Source organism: Nasonia vitripennis, chromosome 1 (genome assembly GCF_009193385.2).
Source record: "Nasonia vitripennis strain AsymCx chromosome 1, Nvit_psr_1.1, whole genome shotgun sequence".
Lineage (NCBI taxonomy): Eukaryota > Metazoa > Arthropoda > Insecta > Hymenoptera > Pteromalidae > Nasonia > Nasonia vitripennis.
The window spans coordinates 30,298,401-30,317,876 of NC_045757.1; the positions used below are offsets into that span (position 1 = coordinate 30,298,401).

Genomic DNA, 19,476 nt, shown 5'->3' on the forward strand with positions numbered 1-19,476 from the left:
TCAACAGTTAATATTCTGAAATCTCTTATTTTATTTACGAAATAAAATGTCGCTTAAACACTTCAACAATAATGCACTATGTGTACATTAAAAAATAAAATTAAAAGTCAAACGAGTAGACTTCCTAACTCAAATTTTATAAGCTTACTGATAGATTCTTACATAACTTATTTTGTACAATGTAATAAGTAAAATTATGTAAAACAGCCTCCATGTTGTATGATACATCAAAGTGATACAGTTAATCAACCAAAATTAGAATACTTAAAACTCAAACTAAGATCCATATTCTTCACTGGAAATAATATGACTGTACAATGCCAAATTCAAGTGTACTTAACATTTTGAAAATGAAACGAGTAGGATTGGTATTTTCGACTAGGACTAGGATAGAGACTATTACTGATTTTCGTTCTAAATCTTTCTTTTTCTCTTTATACGTAATTCTTTTATCAAGTCAAGGTGTGCAGGGTGTGTTCTTTGTCATCCACATAACAAATTTATTTGTATGACGCGTATTGATCATATTATTTCTCTGCTTTTAAAATCTACGAATCCCTAATTAAGGGGAGTGATATTTTAGACTGATTCTTTCAAAGGTACAGCTTAAATTAATTCTCATACACACTAGAAACCATTATCTTTAAGTTACTTGAAATAATGGTAAATACTGCTTTTTGCATTGTCACTTACTAAAATACCAACATCTATTTCTTTGTCAAATAATTATTTTTTCTGCGTCTGTACGAGAAGGCATTGCGGAGCAAGAAAACAAATAGCGATAAAAACTGTTTTGATTTCAAGTAAAATAAAGAGGGGTTATGAAATCTGGATTAACAATATAAATACGAATCTTAACGCAGGAAATATCTCTTTTGTAATTACACGTGTAACAGTCGTCACATGAATAGGTCAAATACTCAAAAACATTTTGTCAAAATCCACACTGATGGTCAATAATAAATACATGTTAAATAGGGACCATTTTAAAATTGACTAAACATAAGTGATTACTATTTCTTTTTTATATTCTTCATTGGCCATAGTTTCATATTCATTATTTCATAAGCATGTCGTTAAATACGCATGTCAATTTACATTTTGCTTATAAAATAACGCAACACACTATATTCATTCTTCACACAAGCGCATCGTTCTTCGATCGTGGAAAAACTTGATTTGGCATGTAGTTTAGACGCTAAAAATCTTATCTTACAAACCCTAGGATGATTGTAATAGTAATGTGTGCGTACTGCGTATGCTTCGATTGTAATACAAAATTCGCCTTCAGGCATAGTTAGGAAGATGCATCTGTTTTCTCACTTTTTCAATCATATTAAAACGCAGTTAATTATTCTGAATGAAAGATTCTCGTTTAAAGATTGAGTTTTTTCGTGTATACTTTATAAAAAAAAAATCACAAATTAAAACTAACACTCGTTTAAAATCTCTTTACTTTCTCTTTACTTCCTTGTAGGGAAACGATTTTTATTGTATTTTGATAAAGTATATTGAGTAAATCGATTATTCTCTCATTAACTTACAGCATAAATTTGTATAAATATGTAAACAATAGTACATTACGATACGTGTGACTTAAATGGTTGTTTTTTACACGGCGCAGTTAGCACCCGAGCGTAGCAAGGGCGCTAAGCGCCGTGTAAAACTGAACCATTTAAGTCACGAGTATCGTATAAAATTTTATAGCGCAGACTGCTAAAGTCCGCAAGACTCGCCTATTCGTGACTAAAGTAGTCCTTATTTGCACCGTGAGGTTAGCGCACGAGCGTAGCGAGTGTGATAAACACGGTGCAAAAAAGGACTACTTTAGTCACAGATAGGCGTGACTTAACAGCGGACTTTAGCCACACTGTGCTATAAATAAATATAAATGAAGTAGTAGGTGTATGTTCGAGATCGAGTAAAATAAGGTTCTGTTTTCATGATCTTTATTTGCTTGAAATATATTAAGTCTATGCATCTATAATATTTGAAATATAAAAATAGCAAAAACCTTGATACAAAAATAAATAAAACTTTTTTGAATTATTTTCTGCATCAAAGTAAAGACAATGGACATCACCTCACACTCGAACTCTATTGTTTTTTTTTTTATATTAATTAGTAAAATTGTCTCTTATTTACTCACAAGTCAATGACTAATATGCTAATGCGCTAATAACGAAAAATTAATAACGATATATGTTTAAATGCAAGTATCAAGACAAACCAATGCCCAGACTATTGTTTATACTCTTCGAGTTTTCAACTAGTTAAAATTTCGTTACAATCTAGCCTCGTTCATTGTGCCTTACACTTTTATGTGATTTATCACAGAATTCGTTTACAAAGCATACGCACTTTGACATACTACAATTAACAAAAGCTATGAAAAATCACAATTGAATAATCCTATACGCAAATGTTTTCTTTCATTGAACTTATTATGTCATCATTTTTTCTACCTGCATCAACCATCTTTTAGTGTCGTATTTAGTACTTTTATTCATTTTTGTAGGAAATTTTTTTATATAAATAATAAACACATATACCTTATAGTTTCACTACAAAAGGTTGAGAATCTTTCATTATATAACATTCTTTTCATTTATACAAAAATGAAATTTCACGCTACATCATCCTAAAAATTACGCATTTGATTATTACTACATAAAATATTCTCCATCTTATTTTGCCAGTAACTTTTAAAATATGTATCTATTAAAATTACTTTTAATCTGACGATTAGTTTGTTGGTTGGCGTCTCTGAAATTCAAAGATAATAAAAAAGATATTCAAAAAAAATTAATTTTCTTTTGCAATCAATTTAAGCTGTCTGGCAATTCTAATAAATACTTTTAAAATTAATAAAGCGAAATTTTACTACTTATTTATAGGAATTAAATTCAATTATTTAATAATTTCAATAACTTCTAAGATTTCAGAAATTATGCTATAATAAGCAAATTTGTTTAGAAGCCTATCATATTATATTTATCCTCTGTTTAAAAAGATATTAAAACTGAAACTTTTTAGTTTGTTAAAATCAAATTGTATGGATTTGAAAAGATATTAGTAAACATTGCATTTTCAAATGATTTGAAGTATTTTAAATATCACAAATTGACTTAATGATTTAAAAAATTTTGTCTTTAATTATTAAATACTATTAATTTTTTTTTAATTTAAATAACAATTTTTTTATTTTCAGTAATCAAGTCTTGATTAAACTCGATCTAATTAAATTTTTTTTCTTTATTACACTGGCAAAGCAAGCAACATTCAATAGCAATTTTTAAACAATACTCATACAATTGCCCACAAGCTTCCAATCCATTAATTTGCGTTTTATGTGTAATAGAAATGGCACTAGGTATGTAATAATTACGAAACCTTTTAACTAAATATTGCATACATGGGCACTTTTTATTATTTTTACGTGCTGCTTTTATTCACGATTACTTTTGCTAGGATTAATAATTCTATCAAAGTTTTTGAACCATACCGACTGGTTTACTTTTTATCTATTTAAAAAATTAGAAATAAATACTTAACATTAATTATCTCACTTTAATAAAATTAAAGATACTAGAAAGTAACATGAATAATAAAAGCACTCATTTAAGCATACCATTTATGTATATATATATATTAACAATTACACAATTGCTTCAACGAAAAAAACCTAGTCTTATTCATAAAGAATTTTTATATTCAATTCACTCTTTCATCATCATTGTCATTATCGTCACCAACATTATCAGCATTCTATTATACTTCGCATAATCAAGAACTACGCAGTCTATACCTTTCTGCTTACGTATTCAAAAGTACTCGAAAGATAATATCAGTCTTTGCATAGCAATTATTTACAGGCTTTTTCTACTCCAATCAAAAAAACTTTCTCACCATTTTCTTGAGACCATTGGTCTTCTTTTCTTTTTTATTCCAGCTTGTGGTTGGAGTCGCGCTACTGCACCTCGACTCATCGCTCTCCTCTACGTGACCATTTGATGCTTGACCATTGTTATACTCATCGCCGGCGCCATTGCTGACTTCAAACTCTGAAAGTGAACCCATTTTTCCGTCGTATCTCCTCTCCAAGGGCTTGATCATTGACTCGTCAAGGCTTTGAGATAATTTTTTGTTGCTACCACCGGAAAACGATATTCTTTTACTTCTCGAACCTAAGGCTGTTCTCATAAAGGCAGGTGGAGACAGTTTTTTGACTTTATTGCGAAAACTGCTAGGGCTACTATCCACCTGTCATAATGAATTGAAATCACATTAAATTTAATTTCTGAAACACATTCAATTCCGGAAAAAAGAAAGTTAAGAGTTTTCTTACCTGTTCAAAAGCATCATCTTCTAATGAGACAGAAACATTTAATCCATCTGAATTGTTTCCTGCTTCATCGTCACTTTTCGTAAAGCCTTCATGACTCTGTTCCATGGCAAGAATCTGGACTCTCTTATCATACTGCGTTGGCTGTGATTGTTCTCTTCCATCAAAGTAAATTATTGAATTGTCTGGCGCAGATTCGGGTCTACTCTGGCGTTGTGACCCCAAATTTGTTAAGCTATTGCTGCCATTATTTGGGTTTAATGAGTACAATGCATCATTTGCGGAGGCGCTCCTTGATGGCAGTTTCGTTTTTGCATCGTGTGAACTCCCATCTCCCTTGACGTTATCTTTAATGGACGAAGTTCTAAGAATCCCTATTTCTTTCCTACGCTTCTTTCGCCTATCTTTTTTAGATAGTTGGCTAGTAACCATCGCGTCTTCAATCATCAATTGATCGTAAGTTCCGGAGACTTGCGATGCAATTTCGCTTGGCCGTCGTTTTTTTGTCTTTTTTGTCAACTGTATGCACGTCTGCTTCACAATCTCGTAGTTCTTTCCCCGTTTCGGCCTTACAACTATAGACTTCTCGTCATCTTCGTCTTCATAATTATCTAAATCGTCATCGGCTCGCCTGCAGTAAGACAGTATGAGAATTACTATAACTACATCGACGAGAACAAAGATTCCATGTTGGAGTAGCGTAGAAAAATTGATCCGCCAGCTATTGCGCTCGTACACGAGGTCATCGAGGACCTTCGTTAGAGTATCTATTTGACCACGAAGAGCAGCAACCTCCTTGATACGCTTGGACTCGCGCTCCTCGCCCTTGCGCGATTCCTCGTTCATGGTCGTCACGGCACGTTCGAGAGAACGCTGCATTTCCTCGACTTGTTTCTTATAGCGACGACTCAGTTCTTCGAGATACTGACTACTTAACGACATATTACGTTCTAATGCCTAAAACAGAAAAGATGTTTTTAATAAAATAAAATTGCATTCGACAATTTATGCAATTAAAACATAACAACAAATCATTTCGCGTCGAGAGAATTGTCATTAACGCAGAACGCCAAAATAGCTTAGTCCTTATCAGAATTGCACATACTTCATACATCAATTTTAACTTGTTTGCCTCTATGTGATGTCTGTAAAGGCATATGTATTATGGATTTAATAAATAAACTACTCAATAACGCGTATAAAGAATCGTAAATTCACTTCCTTCTTACACTTCTGATAAACGTTATCATATGGTTATATGGTTATAAGGTTTACCAGTAAACTTCATTCTAATACAAATTCTCTTAGTGATTTTGTAAATATCTTATGCGAATACTATCTTAATACCGAATTATTTGATAACTTACCTTAATCCTATTAGAAAGTCTGAGAAAAACGGACTCCTTTTGTTGAGGAGTCCCGATATTACTGGCCGTCTGCTGTGTAACAGAGGCATCAATTTTTGCAGCCCCATTGGCCTGCAAGCTCTCTACTTCAAGGTCTTTGAAATCAAAACCTTCGAAATTTAGCTGATCTTGTCCCTGCGTTGTAACCTTCGCCTCTTGCTCAGCTGACTCTGCTTTAGTTTTCGCTTCTGATTCCTCCTCACTCTTTGCTTCTGTCTCGCCACTACTGTCCACGCTTGCCTTTTCACTTGGTTTTTGCTGTGAACCAGTATGCGTGACTTTTGTTGCTGACGGTACGTCTCGTTGGCTAGAAGATTCCTGAGGATTGATCGGAACTTGGGTGTGATCTTGAGAGCTTGAAGATGGCGAGGTAGTTCGCTTGGTAACCACTGGCACAGAAGACTCTGTTGTCATGGAACCTTCAACTTTATGAACATTACCGTCTTCCGTCTGGTGACTTCTACTGGATTCTAAATTTGTGGCCATTGATTGTTTCTTCGCGTCTTCATTTAACGCACTTGATTTGGTCGGCTTAATCTGCAAGGAAAGTTCTATTGAGTGCACGTCTTTATTAAGTATTATCCAAATTTGTAATCATACCATGAGCAATAGTCACCTGTGTAATAAGACTCTCGCTGAGGGTCGGACTATCCGTTAACTCTAACTTGGATTTTATCACGGGCGCATCGGCTTTGGTTTTATGACTGTCGGTGGTTGGTGAGACGATGTCGGCGCCTCGAGTGGACGTAACCCTCTCGACTTTGGTGGTGCTGGCAAGCGGTACTTGGTTACCTTGCTGCTCAGCACGAGTTTTATTAGGAATGCCATCGCTAGTAGCCTGCTGTTGCTCCTGATGGCTGGCATTTACAAAAAGTCGCTGTTCGCGAGCTGCTAACACGTTGCATAAGGCTATTATGTAGTCGGGTGTAAAGAGCGAGGACAACAGTTGTGCCTGAAGGTAATAGTTCGAAGCGTCGTTGTTCCTATTGGCAACTGCTAGAATTTCCAAGGAATAAATGCAAATAAAATTATTATTGAATGAAAGTTTTAAATCAAATATGAAAGCATCGTGAGTTGATAATTTATTGTGCGAATGTATAAATCAATGATGTGATTGACATTGAAATCATAATTTTTAAGATAAGATGCGTTTACGTTTATAAGATCTTCAGTCAATCGTTTTATCTCATATGCCATTAGCTTACTATTCCAATACACATTCTATAATATCTATTGTCTGACTGAATTGATAACAATACTAAGTTAAAAGAATGCATGTACACATGACTAACTGCGATATTATTGCATATTATGCATATATTGCATTTACCTACAGATTGTCATTAAAAATAGAAACATAAACTCACCTTTGCTACCATCAGTACAAGCTTCCTTATCATATAAAAAGTCGAATCCAGAGCTGCTGCCGCACAGATGACTCTTTGCGAGCGTTTCTTGTACGAACCCCGTATTTAATAAAGATTCCAAGTAATGTTCTTTGCAACTAATTAGTTGAAAGACACGAGCGAATCGATCGTCATTGCAATCGCGGCAAGCCACGTTATATAGAGGCGTGGTGCAATCGTCGAGGGTTTCATCCTCGAGCACGTCCCCTCTGATACTCTCCTGGATCTTCGTGATGTTATTTGTAGATTTTAGATCGTCGCTTTTGACAAGGACCTCTGCTGCTTTTTTTACAATACTGAGTACAGCATCGCGAGCGCTACCGAATAAATTTCCAGGGGGTTCACTCGTACTTTCCTCTTCCTCTTCAAACACGCTGTCTTCATCATCCTCGTCTTCATTTTCTAATTCGCTGCCAGCAACGACATCGCCTATAATACACCAGAAATAGTTATTTAGAAAATATTTGAACAATATTTTGTCATCTTAATGGAAGTAAGTTTTCAGTCTTAAGCTTGAAATTGTAGCGCTTGCTTTCTATTTCCTGTCTATATCGTAAATATGCACATTCCAATATCGGACACAGTTTGGAAAATTCCGATTCATTTTAATGTGCGTAATAAATGTATCATAGCGGAGCCAAATCGCATAGTTAAAATTCTATTTGCCAACGCATTTACGTGAGCGTTTACTTTCGAAAATTTTAGTATTCCATTTAAATGTGTAAAGGAAAATTTTTTGTAGATTGGCGATACTAAAGTTCACAAACCCATCCAAACAAAAGATAAAACTTTGTGACGCGGAGTCACCTACAAATCTCTTATCGGAAACGTCCCACTCGAGACAATAAAAACTGTGCAAAAAGAATGAGAGAAATAAGACGTGTTAATACCTCCAGCGCTAATCTCACGTCTGCGACTATCAGAGTGTGAATCTGTGTCCGTCTCGGTTTCCAACACTTCGAACTCGCTGGTGCCATAGGCCCGAAACAAAGATATCGGACAGAAGTGCTCGGAGCCATAGTGCGAATGTAGCTCAACCTTGATAAACTTCCCAAACAGATGAGGCTGAAGTGAGAAACTCTGGACATCACGTTCGTCGCGGGCTGTAAATTGGCCCGCGAGCATCCAGTCGCGCGTCGGAAAGCGATCGCTTACGTAAACAGACAGGTCCTTTGGCGATGAACTGAACAGCTCGAAATTCGCTGGGAAAGAGAAAAGGTTATTAAACGATGCACAATTTGTAGTAAAAACTCGTTCGTCATAATAATAAAACCTGATAAAGAAAAATATATTCACTAATGTGCCATAACGTAATTCAAAACAATAAAAAATGCCGTTGCAGCTGCAATACGAAACGCGCGAATTGCTGAATTTGGCATATTTTTGCAAGCGACAATGAATCATCGTGATTTTGCTGGATAAACTAAAAGAGCATCGTAAAACAGCGTATTACGTAAACCACGGAATCACCTGGTAACAATTCGACATTGACCTTTAAACAAGTCTTTACATTTCATATCATATACCGACATTCTTGAACAATGTTTTTTTCGACCGTCAAAAAGACTTCATTAAACCCAATAATCCATACCTAGTTCGATCTTCTTAGCTTGTATGGCCTCGCAAAGCTCGACGACGAACCAGACGCGGCTGGTGCAGGTGTTTAGCATGTATTCGTCGCGTGTCGAAACGAGAACACTACGGGCACTGCGAGCCTCCGGATTAGCAGCTACAATCTTGGCGCCGCAGTCTGGAGAGGCGTAATTCTTGGAGCGCATCCGCATGTTACCGACGCCTCGACCTGGAGAGCCGTTTGCCGTCTGTACCGAGACATTTGGGTGCGCTGAAACATTGGATTAATTTACATTACGTATGATTACACGGAAATGCACCAGTTAAAGGGAATGAGTTGTGTAGTCTAAATTTGCTTGAAATGCTGATGTTTTATTTTCCAACGTACGTGATAACGATAGCGCTTCATTTCCGCGATAAGCGGAAGCTATAACACAGTAGCCACTTCTCTAGCTTTTCTTGGTGGGTGATAAAAAATTATTTACACGTGTCCAACAGCGACATTAATTATTGTTGACATTCATATTTTGGATAAAAAAAAAATTTTTTTAAAGTGCAAAAATTAGTTCCGAACTTCGCGCTACTTGAACTTATATCAAATAAGAGCAAAGCTTGCATATTATATAAATTTTCTACTTCAGACAACGATTGAATACGCGTTAACATGGAATATCAACTATCTGATAACCGGGCACTAATTGAAAAATTACATTTTAAAACATTCCTTCCGCCTTGTAAGAAGTCGATATTGCAATAAAGGATTCGTCATTTGAAATAAAAACTTACTCTTTTTTTTCTCGGCCTCCTCAAGTCTCTTCTGCGCCCACTCGTTAAAGGAGGGTATCTCCTCATGAGGATCACTGGGTCCCTGGGTGACGAAGCTGTCGAGAATGACGGCTGAGCTATCGTCGGCACTTCCGGTGAGTCGCGCTCGGGCCGCGCTGTCGTTCAAATCCGGCGCCGTCGTCGGGCTCTTTGGCAATTGCGGTGGCTCCTGCGTCACGTCCACCTCCTCCTGTGCTCGTTGTAGACGAAAACAACAATAATGAGGAGTTAATGGGTTTTATCAAATTCTCTCCGAGTGAGATATAGAAGTGACCTCGTATTTTAGAGAATTAAGTGAGCTTAATTGGTCTGTTTATTGGGAATTTCGGGCGAATCTTATTTTTTGTTTCATTTTGATAGATCAGGGTCGACATTTATTGACATGTAGAATATTATCGATTGTAGTACGTGCATTTAAAAGTGAAAGATAAATGCTTTCGCTGAACGATATGACGGTATGAAAACGTAAGTGTGCAACGTCATCAATTCATACGTATTAATCGTATACGTGAATCGATATCGATCGAATCACTTAGTACGCAATTATGTTAGTTGTATCCATGAAATACGAACATAATAATAGTAAATTATTTCGGAATCAATATACGAATTTCGCCAATCTCTTCGCAAAATAAAACTAAAATTCCTTACATGTTCCGGCTCCTCGTCGCTCTCAGCCTCCTTCCTATCCTCCTCAGCGAGCTGATCACCTATCGCAGCTGTGCTTCTCTGCTCAGCCCTGACAACCACCACCACATCAGCTGATCCCTCATTGTATTCCGTTTCGTCCGTCTCGTTATTCGCCAAATCTGTCCCATTGCTGGCTTCGAGCTCCAGTTGGGGGATCCGTACGAGCTCGTCATCCTCGGAATCTTCGGCCGTCGAGACATTGCTGATAGCCTCGGCTCCAGAAGCTGATTTTGATAAAAAGTCCGCTCGACCTGAGGCAAGACTTTGCAGATCTGCTGTCGTGTCCACCAGGGTGAGGACCACCGCTTGACCTCCATCTGATATTCTGTAACAAAAGTGGGTGCGATGGTTGAGTTTTTTTTTTATGATGGCTGTGTGTATAAGAAAATTTGTATAATAAAATGATGTGTTGCGCGATCATAAAGTTTAATTTTGTGACGCACAAGCTTACATTTACGAGTTTTCCTGAGCTTTAATCTCGCGAGGAAAGATATCCTGCGCTCATGTTACCCGTTTAAACGATATTGAAGAGTCGAGTATTTGTATAGTTCATTTTAGTTTATCAAAACTAAAATAAGCGAGGCAAATAATTCGTTTGTAAAAATCACGTGATTAATTTCAATTAACTATACATTATATAGATACGTCTTACTCGTGTTAAACGATCTAAGAAATAAATAATATTTGGCTCGGTTGAACATACTAATTCGCTTATTTGCGCCAGATTTTACTTTTAATCTGCTATATTAAATTACACGGCACTATCTCTATATTAAAATTTCTTTTTACAACGTACCAAACGCGAGATTCGAGCAAAAGGCAGTTGTAAATCATGCCGAACGTAATAAGAATCGCTGAACATAAACCAATCGTATTTTTGTTACGAATAAATCGAATCGAAGCAAACGTTTAGTGCAATTTTGCGTAAAATTTCATCATGATGTATTAAACTTATGTGCCCATATTAGAATGTTACTTAGGCTCATATTTTATATATACTGGCACGTGCATCTCCCAATAATAAACATCATCAAAATTAACAACATCTTATTCGAAAACGCTTGCTCCAATGATCCAGTTTCTTTAATTTCGACTAATGATCGTCACGACATCAAAATAATAATCGATCAATTAATCAGACCCAAATTAATCCATCCAAGATTTTCATATGAGAAATAAGAAGAAAAATCATAAGTCCGACGTATGCGAAACCAGACGAGAAGCAACTGCGTAATAATGTCAAGGACGTGCTGAAATCGAGGAAATACATGCCCGTCTACATGCATAAAGCACGAAAAAAAAGAAGACGAGCACACGAGAGAGCTCGTCGTTGCTGTTTTAGAACCTGACTATGCGGCGCGCTGTCCACACCCGAGGCAAAAAGAACGGAATCTCGATTAAAAATAGCTTTGGCCAGAGCGAAACGCGTAGGCACACGTGCGTTGCTTTTCCAGGGCATCTTATTTCACAGTTGCAGATTTTACTATATACCGTCGAGGCGACAGTGTATACCAAAGGCACATAATCGATGGTACACGTAGTTGGTAGGCGATATAGATTATGCATTTTATGGTTATTCGATACGTTGCGAAGTTCAAGGCTACAGCGCGCGCAAGCTTATTGAAAATATCGACTGTATACATGCACTATTTCTATATTATGGATAACTCGCTTCGTCGACGTATTTCTCACAGTTTATTAAATTTCTATGTTGTTAATAAATGATACACGTCGAGGAAATTGAATGCATCAATTTCAATTGAATGACCTGAGAATTGACAAATTGAAAGTGTCAAATATATAAGAGAGAGAGAGAGAGAGAGAGAGAGAGAGAGAGAGAGAGAGAGAGAGAGAGAGAGAGAGAGAGAGAGAGAGAGAGAGAAAGGGAGGAAGAAAGGAGACGGAACTCGGTAAATTCAGAAAGACAGGCACAATTAATAGCGGCAAAGACCTGAGAGTTTCAATTAGATAAATGTGGGTGGATGTCGTAACATTCCTGCGCGCGCTCCACTTTGGCCTCCTATGCTTTAGGTCATTGTTGAACTATCCATTTGAATCTCCCGCCACTTTTACATTTATACGCTCGATATATTTCAGGATTACGTGTACATACTTATTAGAGGTCAATTATTTCGTTGACTTGACGCATTTCCTTCGCGAATCTATAAATAAACTATATGGGAAACAGAGTATACATGCAAATGCGAGCGAGAGGATGAATATATAAAACTGCGAATTAAACACGTCAACAACCTCGTTAATTTCGCCGCTCTCATCTGAAACTACGCACTGCTTGTTGTTGCTGTATAGGTATTATAAGGGCGCAGAAGGAACGAACGAGAGATGAGGTCTTGACAAACAATTGGCGCAACTGCAATCTCTCGTACTTAGCTAACACATTGTTCGCCAAGATGTTCGACGTTAAGACCAGAGGAGTTAATTTAATTAACGGAGACGAGCTGAGCGATTTTCTCTTCTGGAGAGAGATAAAGAAGTCGTACAAAATCTAGTTACACGTTTTTTAACAAGTCTCGCGGTAAACAGCGTTATAAGTGCATTTGATATGTTTGCAAACAAAAACTTGCGGGATTTCGGATAAAAAAAGATTACAAGTATATGCGAAGAAGTAGGTGCTCGAGAAGAACCCCACCTATCTCTCGAAAGAAAAGAAACGAAAATTAAGCGCCGTTCTCGCGTATAATCTAGTGCAAAGAGCACAGAGAGCACGGAGGAATTAAAAGATTTAGCCGTTTTACACTAGGATACGAAAATACAAGCAGACGCACGGGCGTCTCGCGTCGCGCGCGCGCGAGAGAGAGAGAGAGAGAGAGAGAGAGAGAGCACACGCAACGTATAAAGTAGGTAGGTGTCCGAGGTATTATGAATTATGACAATTGCGAATCAAATGAAGCACTTAAGGCCTCAAAAGTGGGGATCTTGCAATGGGCTCATTACGAGACTCTGCGCCTATGTGTGTGACAGTCCCGACGTTTACATTAAGAAGTTCACTCGACTTTCTCAGTTGCTCGGAGCGAAGACGTCAACGAGGATCTTCTCTCAGTTTCTCTCGTAATAGTCGCATTCTCTTTCCTTCATTCTTGTGGCTCTACTTTGTGCGGAAGAACATTTTTCGAACGACCCGTGAAAAAAAATGGCAGAGGAAAGCAGCAGCGCGAGACCTACCAACGAGTTCACGAGGATCAAGGATGACGTTGTGCGGATGGTGTCGAAGAACCCGAAGAAGACGACCTTCTACGTCTGCAAAGTTATCGAAGTGGTCGGTAGATTTTTGCTGAACCAGTTCTTAAATGGGATTTTTCGTCGTTATTATATGCTTCTTTTTCCGGTGTCTCTCTTTCTCTGCATCGCGAGAATAACTCCATGAAACTAAAAATAAGACTCGAACCGACGAGTCCTTGCAAGGTCATAGTCGCAGTGACGGGATTGCGCGACGGTTCAAAGATCTCTGGCGAGAAAGTAAAACTTCATCCGGGTTTCGATGTCGTTTTTAAGAATTTTTTTATAGAGCCATGTAATGCGTGCGTTGATTAAAATGTCACGGTCAAACAATGAAAAAAAAATGACGCCTTGGGTCAGCGTTTCACCTAGAATAGACGTGTACATTATGCATCGAGTTCTGCGTGTGCATGCAAAGTAGATCAATGTGTTATTACCCTGAAACGAGATTTTATCAGGAATAACCTGAAATATACCGTGTCCTTAGACCCGCTTCTCCGCAAGGCTGAATAATGGAACAATGATTCAATAATTCCGTGCAATTTCGCCATTTGCCATATCGTGTGATCTAATCCAAAATATCACACACGTTGTCGTTCTGCTCTCATTAAAAAAAATCTAAGCGCAAAATTTTGTTTCAAAGAATTATAACAACCGTTCTATACATTTCCAGATACTTTGCTGCATCGCCATAGGTCTATCGGACTACCCGTTCAACGAATTCAAAATCCGACGGAATTTCCTCAACACCTTCACCGACATCGAGGGCGCGGTTGTCTTCACGTCGCTCTACGGCTACACGATGGTCAACGTCATCCTAGTGCTCTCCCAAGTTCTCGGCGACGAGTTGCCGAAAAAAATGGTGAGCGAACTCGACTCCAAGTATATGTATCAATCAAAGTTACGCTTCATTGGTTCATTCAGCTTAGATCATACTGAGCAAAGATTTTGCAAGCCAACCGCTTTAAAATATAGTTCACGGAGATAACACCAAGTGAATGCCCGACGTTATCAGTCGCGCTACATCTAACACATTTGCACAAAAAAAAAAATTGTCAAACTTCACATCTCTCGCCTACGTATGCGACTCATCCATATATGAGCTGCAAAGCAACGCCATACGCTGATACGCGTTCCGCATCGATCAAAAATAAATCTGCCTCGCAAAATAAAGAATCACACCGGGGGGATTCACCGAGAGTTCAAATAACGCATCTATTCTCGTCGCTTCTTTGCAGCTGATGATCTTCTCGGGTGTGGCAGCTATCCTGTGTTGCATCGCCGGGGTCGTGCTCGTCGTCGAACTCAACAATCACCAGGACGACATCATACCGGACGAATATCTCCAGCAGCTGTTGCCTAGCGGTATCTTCGCTATATTAGCTTCCTTGACCTTCGCCCTGGATACGCTGCTGACGTACAAGTACGCATAAGCGTGTCGCAAGTTTATATACATATACTCTTTTTTACGCATAAACGTCGAGAATATTCTTCCGGGTATTATCGATGCCGGGATCGATATGACGATCCATATTTTTAATATTTGTACACGCCGCTATTGATATGCAGATTTACGAGCGTTTTCTATTATTGTAAAAGTGTGGGCTATGACACTTATTTGATGTTAGCGCCAGTACAGAGAGCAGAGAGATAACGCACCACTTATCGCCGTAGTTTGCTCTGTGCGACTTTTTTGTTTAACACACGCGTATATAAAGCAGCTTTGATACACATGACGAGAATAACGCGTACATTATCGCGAAAGAAATATTGTTTTATTATAATTTTTTTTGCCACATGTTATCTACTACACGATGAAGAAGTGTCGTACGATTCGATCGAACAATGAAATGTAATGTTACAATATAGTCGTTTTATAATCGCTGACCACGAAAGTACAAAGATTGAAGTTTATACGTATACAACTCTGCATTGTAATAATAACGGAAGATAATAGTAGCTGTATTCTTTGGTATATTTCTACGCAAAAGTATTTTGTTATAAAGAGAATGTAATACAAAAGTTAACGAGTCGTTGCTCTTTTCTTACACTACAGACATTCCACAGCACAATCGATCATAACTTTTTTGCGGCGCGAAGCGCGATGAATTCGCCGATGCGATGTGCCTATATACTACTACTCAACTGCACGTCAAATCGAGAATTTAGATCTGATTTACAAAAAGTCGACCCTATTTTCTCCCCCAGCGAAAGTAGAAGAGAAAAACCAGCTATCTGAGTAGAGTGAACCCGGCACGGCAAGACTAGTCTCTGCTGCAGACACGTTTGTCATCTCGTTTAAAGAAAGTTAGCCGCATTTTTTCTCCGTCTTCTCGAAAGTGGCGGTTTCGAATCGCATTAACGATTGTCGTACGTCTTCGTTCGCTCGCCTAGATTTTTATGGAGAAACGAGCAAATAGCTAAATTAATTGCAAAAGCGCTCTTGCAGAACGGACTGTAGTTTCTGGAAATTAGAGATAAGGTAGGTACCGTTACAACTATAAACTCTATGAAAGCTAAGTAGTTCTTCTTAAGAACGGTCTTGAATTTCAAATTATTTAACAATGAGAGGAGAGACCGCGTTTTAAAAGTTCTAAACGAACAATACCCGCAGATACAGCTTTTCCTGCTTCAAATTTTATATAAAGAGGTGTACGATTTCCTTTCGCTTCTTTTTCAGCTGGTTTAATTTCGCGAACCGTTACATAATCTCTAGTTCGTTCGAACGAACACTGGCGACGATCATAAAAAAGCCGTGCTTCCGCCGCTATCCCAGTCACGCCGGGGCACTCAATCTTTATCAATTTCCCATTGAACAATCGTAAATCAGCGAAACGTCGTTTCTCGCAAAATTTCGCCGAATTGCCCGTTCTATCCTCATTTCAACCGAAACTGGATGACGAGATCGTTTTATCTCTGCACGCAAAAAATTCGGCTCGGATAAAAAAATTCCATGCGGCTCGTCGCGCTACCAGCATATAAGGAAGTAAAAGTCGCGCGTTATAATCCCCGCAGCACAATAACAGAGACTAGAGTAGCACATTGTTGCACCAAGTCTCGTGTACGACGGCGGCTTTAATCCGATCGCTATGCAGCCCGACGCGGAACAATCGATAGATTTAAAGCTACTGCCGACCGCAAGGCTTCGTCGCGACCTAGACACACGCGTTTTCACTCCGAATCCCAAACGCGGCGCGCAAAGGTTTCGCGCACCGCGTGATGTCTATAATAGCTCCAATCTCGGCGCAAAAAGTGAGAGAGAGAGAGAAAGAGATACTCGTCAACGAGGTTAATTACTGACGTCAAATGAAACTTGCTGGAGCGATTATTTTCTTGAGCCCCGGCGCTTGCTGAAATAATCTGAGCTTGAGCATCGAATCGCCAACAACGGGCTTATTTATAAACTGGTCGAGTCGTAATCTGACGATGCAAGAGAGCACGCGGTTACAAAAGAAGTTTATAGCACAGTGTGGCTAAAATCCGCTGTTAAGTCACGCCTATCTGTGACTAAAGTAGTCCTTTTTTGCACCGTGTTTATCACACTCGCTACGCTCGTGCGCTAACCTCACGGTGCAAATAAGGACTACTTTAGTCACGAATCAGGTGCTAACTGCGCCGTGTAAAAAAGAACCATTTAGGTCACTCGTATCATAATGTACTATATGATTTTTTAATAGTGAGGCAGTGTGTGTGTGTAATATAACGCTGCTGCCTGTCCCGTTTCCTTGCTCGAGGAATGAGGTTTATGTGGTATGTTGACCCGCTAATGCAGCTGTTTTGCTTTGTTTTACATGTGGGAGATTTGTGCGATTGGATGAGAACTTAGGAGGTGTGTCATGTTGGGACTCACCCTTGCGATAAATTCGGTTGCTGGGTCAGACTTTCTTTCAGGATTTCTATTTCCTCTGGGATCTTGGATTCTTCATTTTTATTGGAGACATCGAAACTTGCTGATAGAGGTGCCTGCGTATTCTGAAAATCGAAATAAAATGTTATTCGTTCGTCATTTTTATAGAACTAATATAAGCTATTCAATGACCTGATTATTGAGAATGTAAGACTTTGCATTGCAATAAAATGACTTGCATATTTCAAAGATCAAATAGAATAATTTATGAAAATCTTTTCACTTATACTTATCAATTGGTTAAGCTCTGTATATATTCTGAACATTTACTCACTTGAAGCGTTGATTCCAGTATTATTTTATTCTTCAGGGAGGAAGAAACCTTAATGTTAGGTTTTGTTTGGCTGTCTGACTCGAATTGGTCCTTGGAGTCCTCGATGAAAGAAACATTCTCTTCTTGGGCTACAACTTGATTTCTGTCTGGGCCAATGAATTTACTGTTTTGTATACTCTCTGAAGCAACGATCAGGAAGAGAAGTGCACTGAAAATAAACGAACAATGCTACTTAGTAAAATTCAATGAAGGTATTTGAAAATAACAATTAGTAATCGAATCAATGTTGATTTGTCATTTAGTCCTAGAATGATGACTCGGCGATGATAAAAGTTATTCATTCTTTTTGAAAGTGTTTATCAAAATTGAAAGGAATGCATTGTTGTTCTGGCTATATTTATCCAGCTGAGCATGACTGTCTTGCATATCGAAGCAAAGCATGTAGGATGCTTATTTCAAACAAGTAATCATATTTCAAATTGCTCTACCTGTTACGCCCACCTTGTCAGGCATCAAACTATACCAGTAAAAAACATACGGACAAAACATACAACCCAAGTACAGGTTTGCATCTATTTATAACAGTTAATTGTTGTGAAATATGCAGAGGTATGCAATAAACAAACACTGGTGGAGCATTACTCGAACAACATTCCCAGAGCAGATCCCCTCACTCGTACGACTCTACTAATCACTGAAAACGATTCTAATAAATTCAATCCCCCTCCACTGAGAAATTTCAAAAATATTCCCGCATATGCAAATGCCCAAAAGCGCCGGACTTGATCAATTGCCCGACAACTGACGCAATAAGTCAAGCACACATAGCCCGCATTCCCTTCCTCATGCGGACATCATCGTCATCGCCTACCTAGACACAACGGACGTAAAGAGCAGCATCCAGTAGACGTGGGCAACGCAAACTTTCATGTTTCCGCCCTGGGACGACACATCGTTGACAAGAGCAGCCTCCCCTTGACTTCGTGTACTGTAAGTCCTACAATAATCCTCGGGCGGCGGCGATGCAGTGTCCCTCGAGAAAGGGCTACGGCAGGCCTCCTCCGTTGCACAGTCACTCACTGCCGAATGCGTTTTGATATCGATCGCGAGAACCGAACTGAACTAGCTGAGGCACATGCCAAGCCTACAGAGTCACTCGCACTCTCGCACGCGCGCGCGTTCACCCCTTCTACACGAGCGCAGTTATTTATTATATACACTTTTTTATAGCCCTCGCGCGGGCGCGGACACCACTTTGCAGCAGCGAAGCAGCACTACTGACGTGGAGCTGCCTGCCGCTGTTCGATCGTCGCTACTGCTGCTGCTGTTATCTCGCCGCTCGCGCGACAGATACGCGGAATTCCAACGGCGACTCCGCGGCGCCGAGAATTCATACGTTTAGTATAGCTATATGCATACAATATATGTATATTTATAGGAGAGAGTTTGTTCAACCGTCAGAGGGGGCAGCACTTGATTGTTTCGGAGGGCGGCGGGATTTATTGTAGGTACACAGAGCTCTTTTTACGCTCGCGATTCGCGCGATGATTTCGCGTTGTATCTAATGTTTCGATGCGGCAATCGGCGACTGCGGTTGCGTTGGCGGCCGCTTTTGAACGATCCCGGTGCGATGAGGCGAGTGGGAGGAAAATCGGTATGACGCGAGAGAGGTAGGGAAAGGAAAGTAAGTATACGCGGGTCGCGAATGGATGGGGGACTTTAAATGCCAGATTCGGCGAGTAGACGACAAATGAGATTGCGTGCGCGCGCATATGTGGCAGCTCACGGTGCTGCCACGACGTCAGACCGCAGAC

At 39.0% G+C, this 19,476-nt stretch overlaps 2 protein-coding genes across 3 annotated transcripts; one reads left to right on the plus strand and one right to left on the minus strand.

Moving 5' to 3' along the window:
• Positions 1 to 7: 7 nt before the first annotated feature.
• LOC100116108 (SUN domain-containing ossification factor) lies at positions 8 to 19,371 on the minus strand. Of its 2 annotated transcripts, none has more exons than XM_008210053.4 (13): positions 18,534 to 19,371; positions 17,663 to 17,870; positions 17,332 to 17,453; positions 10,206 to 10,569; positions 9,516 to 9,744; positions 8,749 to 9,000; positions 8,048 to 8,359; positions 7,119 to 7,586; positions 6,368 to 6,744; positions 5,713 to 6,288; positions 4,349 to 5,302; positions 3,910 to 4,263; positions 8 to 2,766 (listed from the first exon to the last, which is right to left on the minus strand). In XM_008210053.4, the coding sequence occupies exons 1-13, from the start codon at positions 18,590 to 18,592 to the stop codon at positions 2,746 to 2,748; spliced, it is 4,296 nt and encodes a 1,431-aa protein (XP_008208275.2). In that variant the 5' UTR covers positions 18,593 to 19,371; the 3' UTR covers positions 8 to 2,745. The 2 variants fall into 2 exon arrangements, with proteins under 2 accessions (XP_008208275.2, XP_016842475.1); XM_016986986.3 differs by having other exon boundaries at positions 6,368 to 6,747; positions 18,534 to 19,369.
• On the plus strand, positions 13,194 to 15,513 carry LOC100678655. Its single transcript, XM_003426825.5, has 3 exons — positions 13,194 to 13,521; positions 14,155 to 14,343; positions 14,720 to 15,513. The coding sequence occupies exons 1-3, from the start codon at positions 13,396 to 13,398 to the stop codon at positions 14,912 to 14,914; spliced, it is 510 nt and encodes a 169-aa protein (XP_003426873.1). The 5' UTR covers positions 13,194 to 13,395; the 3' UTR covers positions 14,915 to 15,513.
• Positions 19,372 to 19,476: the final 105 nt, after the last annotated feature.

What these genes read in the sequence shown, in the direction of transcription:
- LOC100678655 (XM_003426825.5), top strand. Translation starts at nt 13,396, where the DNA reads ATGGCAGAGGAAAGCAGCAGCGCGAGACCTACCAACGAGTTCACGAGG. An exon ending in TCTGCAAAGTTATCGAAGTG is followed by an intron (nt 13,522 to 14,154) that starts GTCGGTAGATTT and finishes ATACATTTCCAG; the next exon opens with ATACTTTGCTGCATCGCCAT. An exon ending in ACGAGTTGCCGAAAAAAATG is followed by an intron (nt 14,344 to 14,719) that starts GTGAGCGAACTC and finishes GCTTCTTTGCAG; the next exon opens with CTGATGATCTTCTCGGGTGT.
- LOC100116108 (XM_016986986.3), bottom strand. Translation starts at nt 18,592, where the DNA reads ATGAAAGTTTGCGTTGCCCACGTCTACTGGATGCTGCTCTTTACGTCC. An exon ending in TACTGGAATCAACGCTTCAA is followed by an intron (nt 17,454 to 17,662) that starts GTGAGTAAATGT and finishes TTCGATTTTCAG; the next exon opens with AATACGCAGGCACCTCTATC. An exon ending in CAACCGAATTTATCGCAAGG is followed by an intron (nt 10,570 to 17,331) that starts GTGAGTCCCAAC and finishes CTTTTGTTACAG; the next exon opens with AATATCAGATGGAGGTCAAG.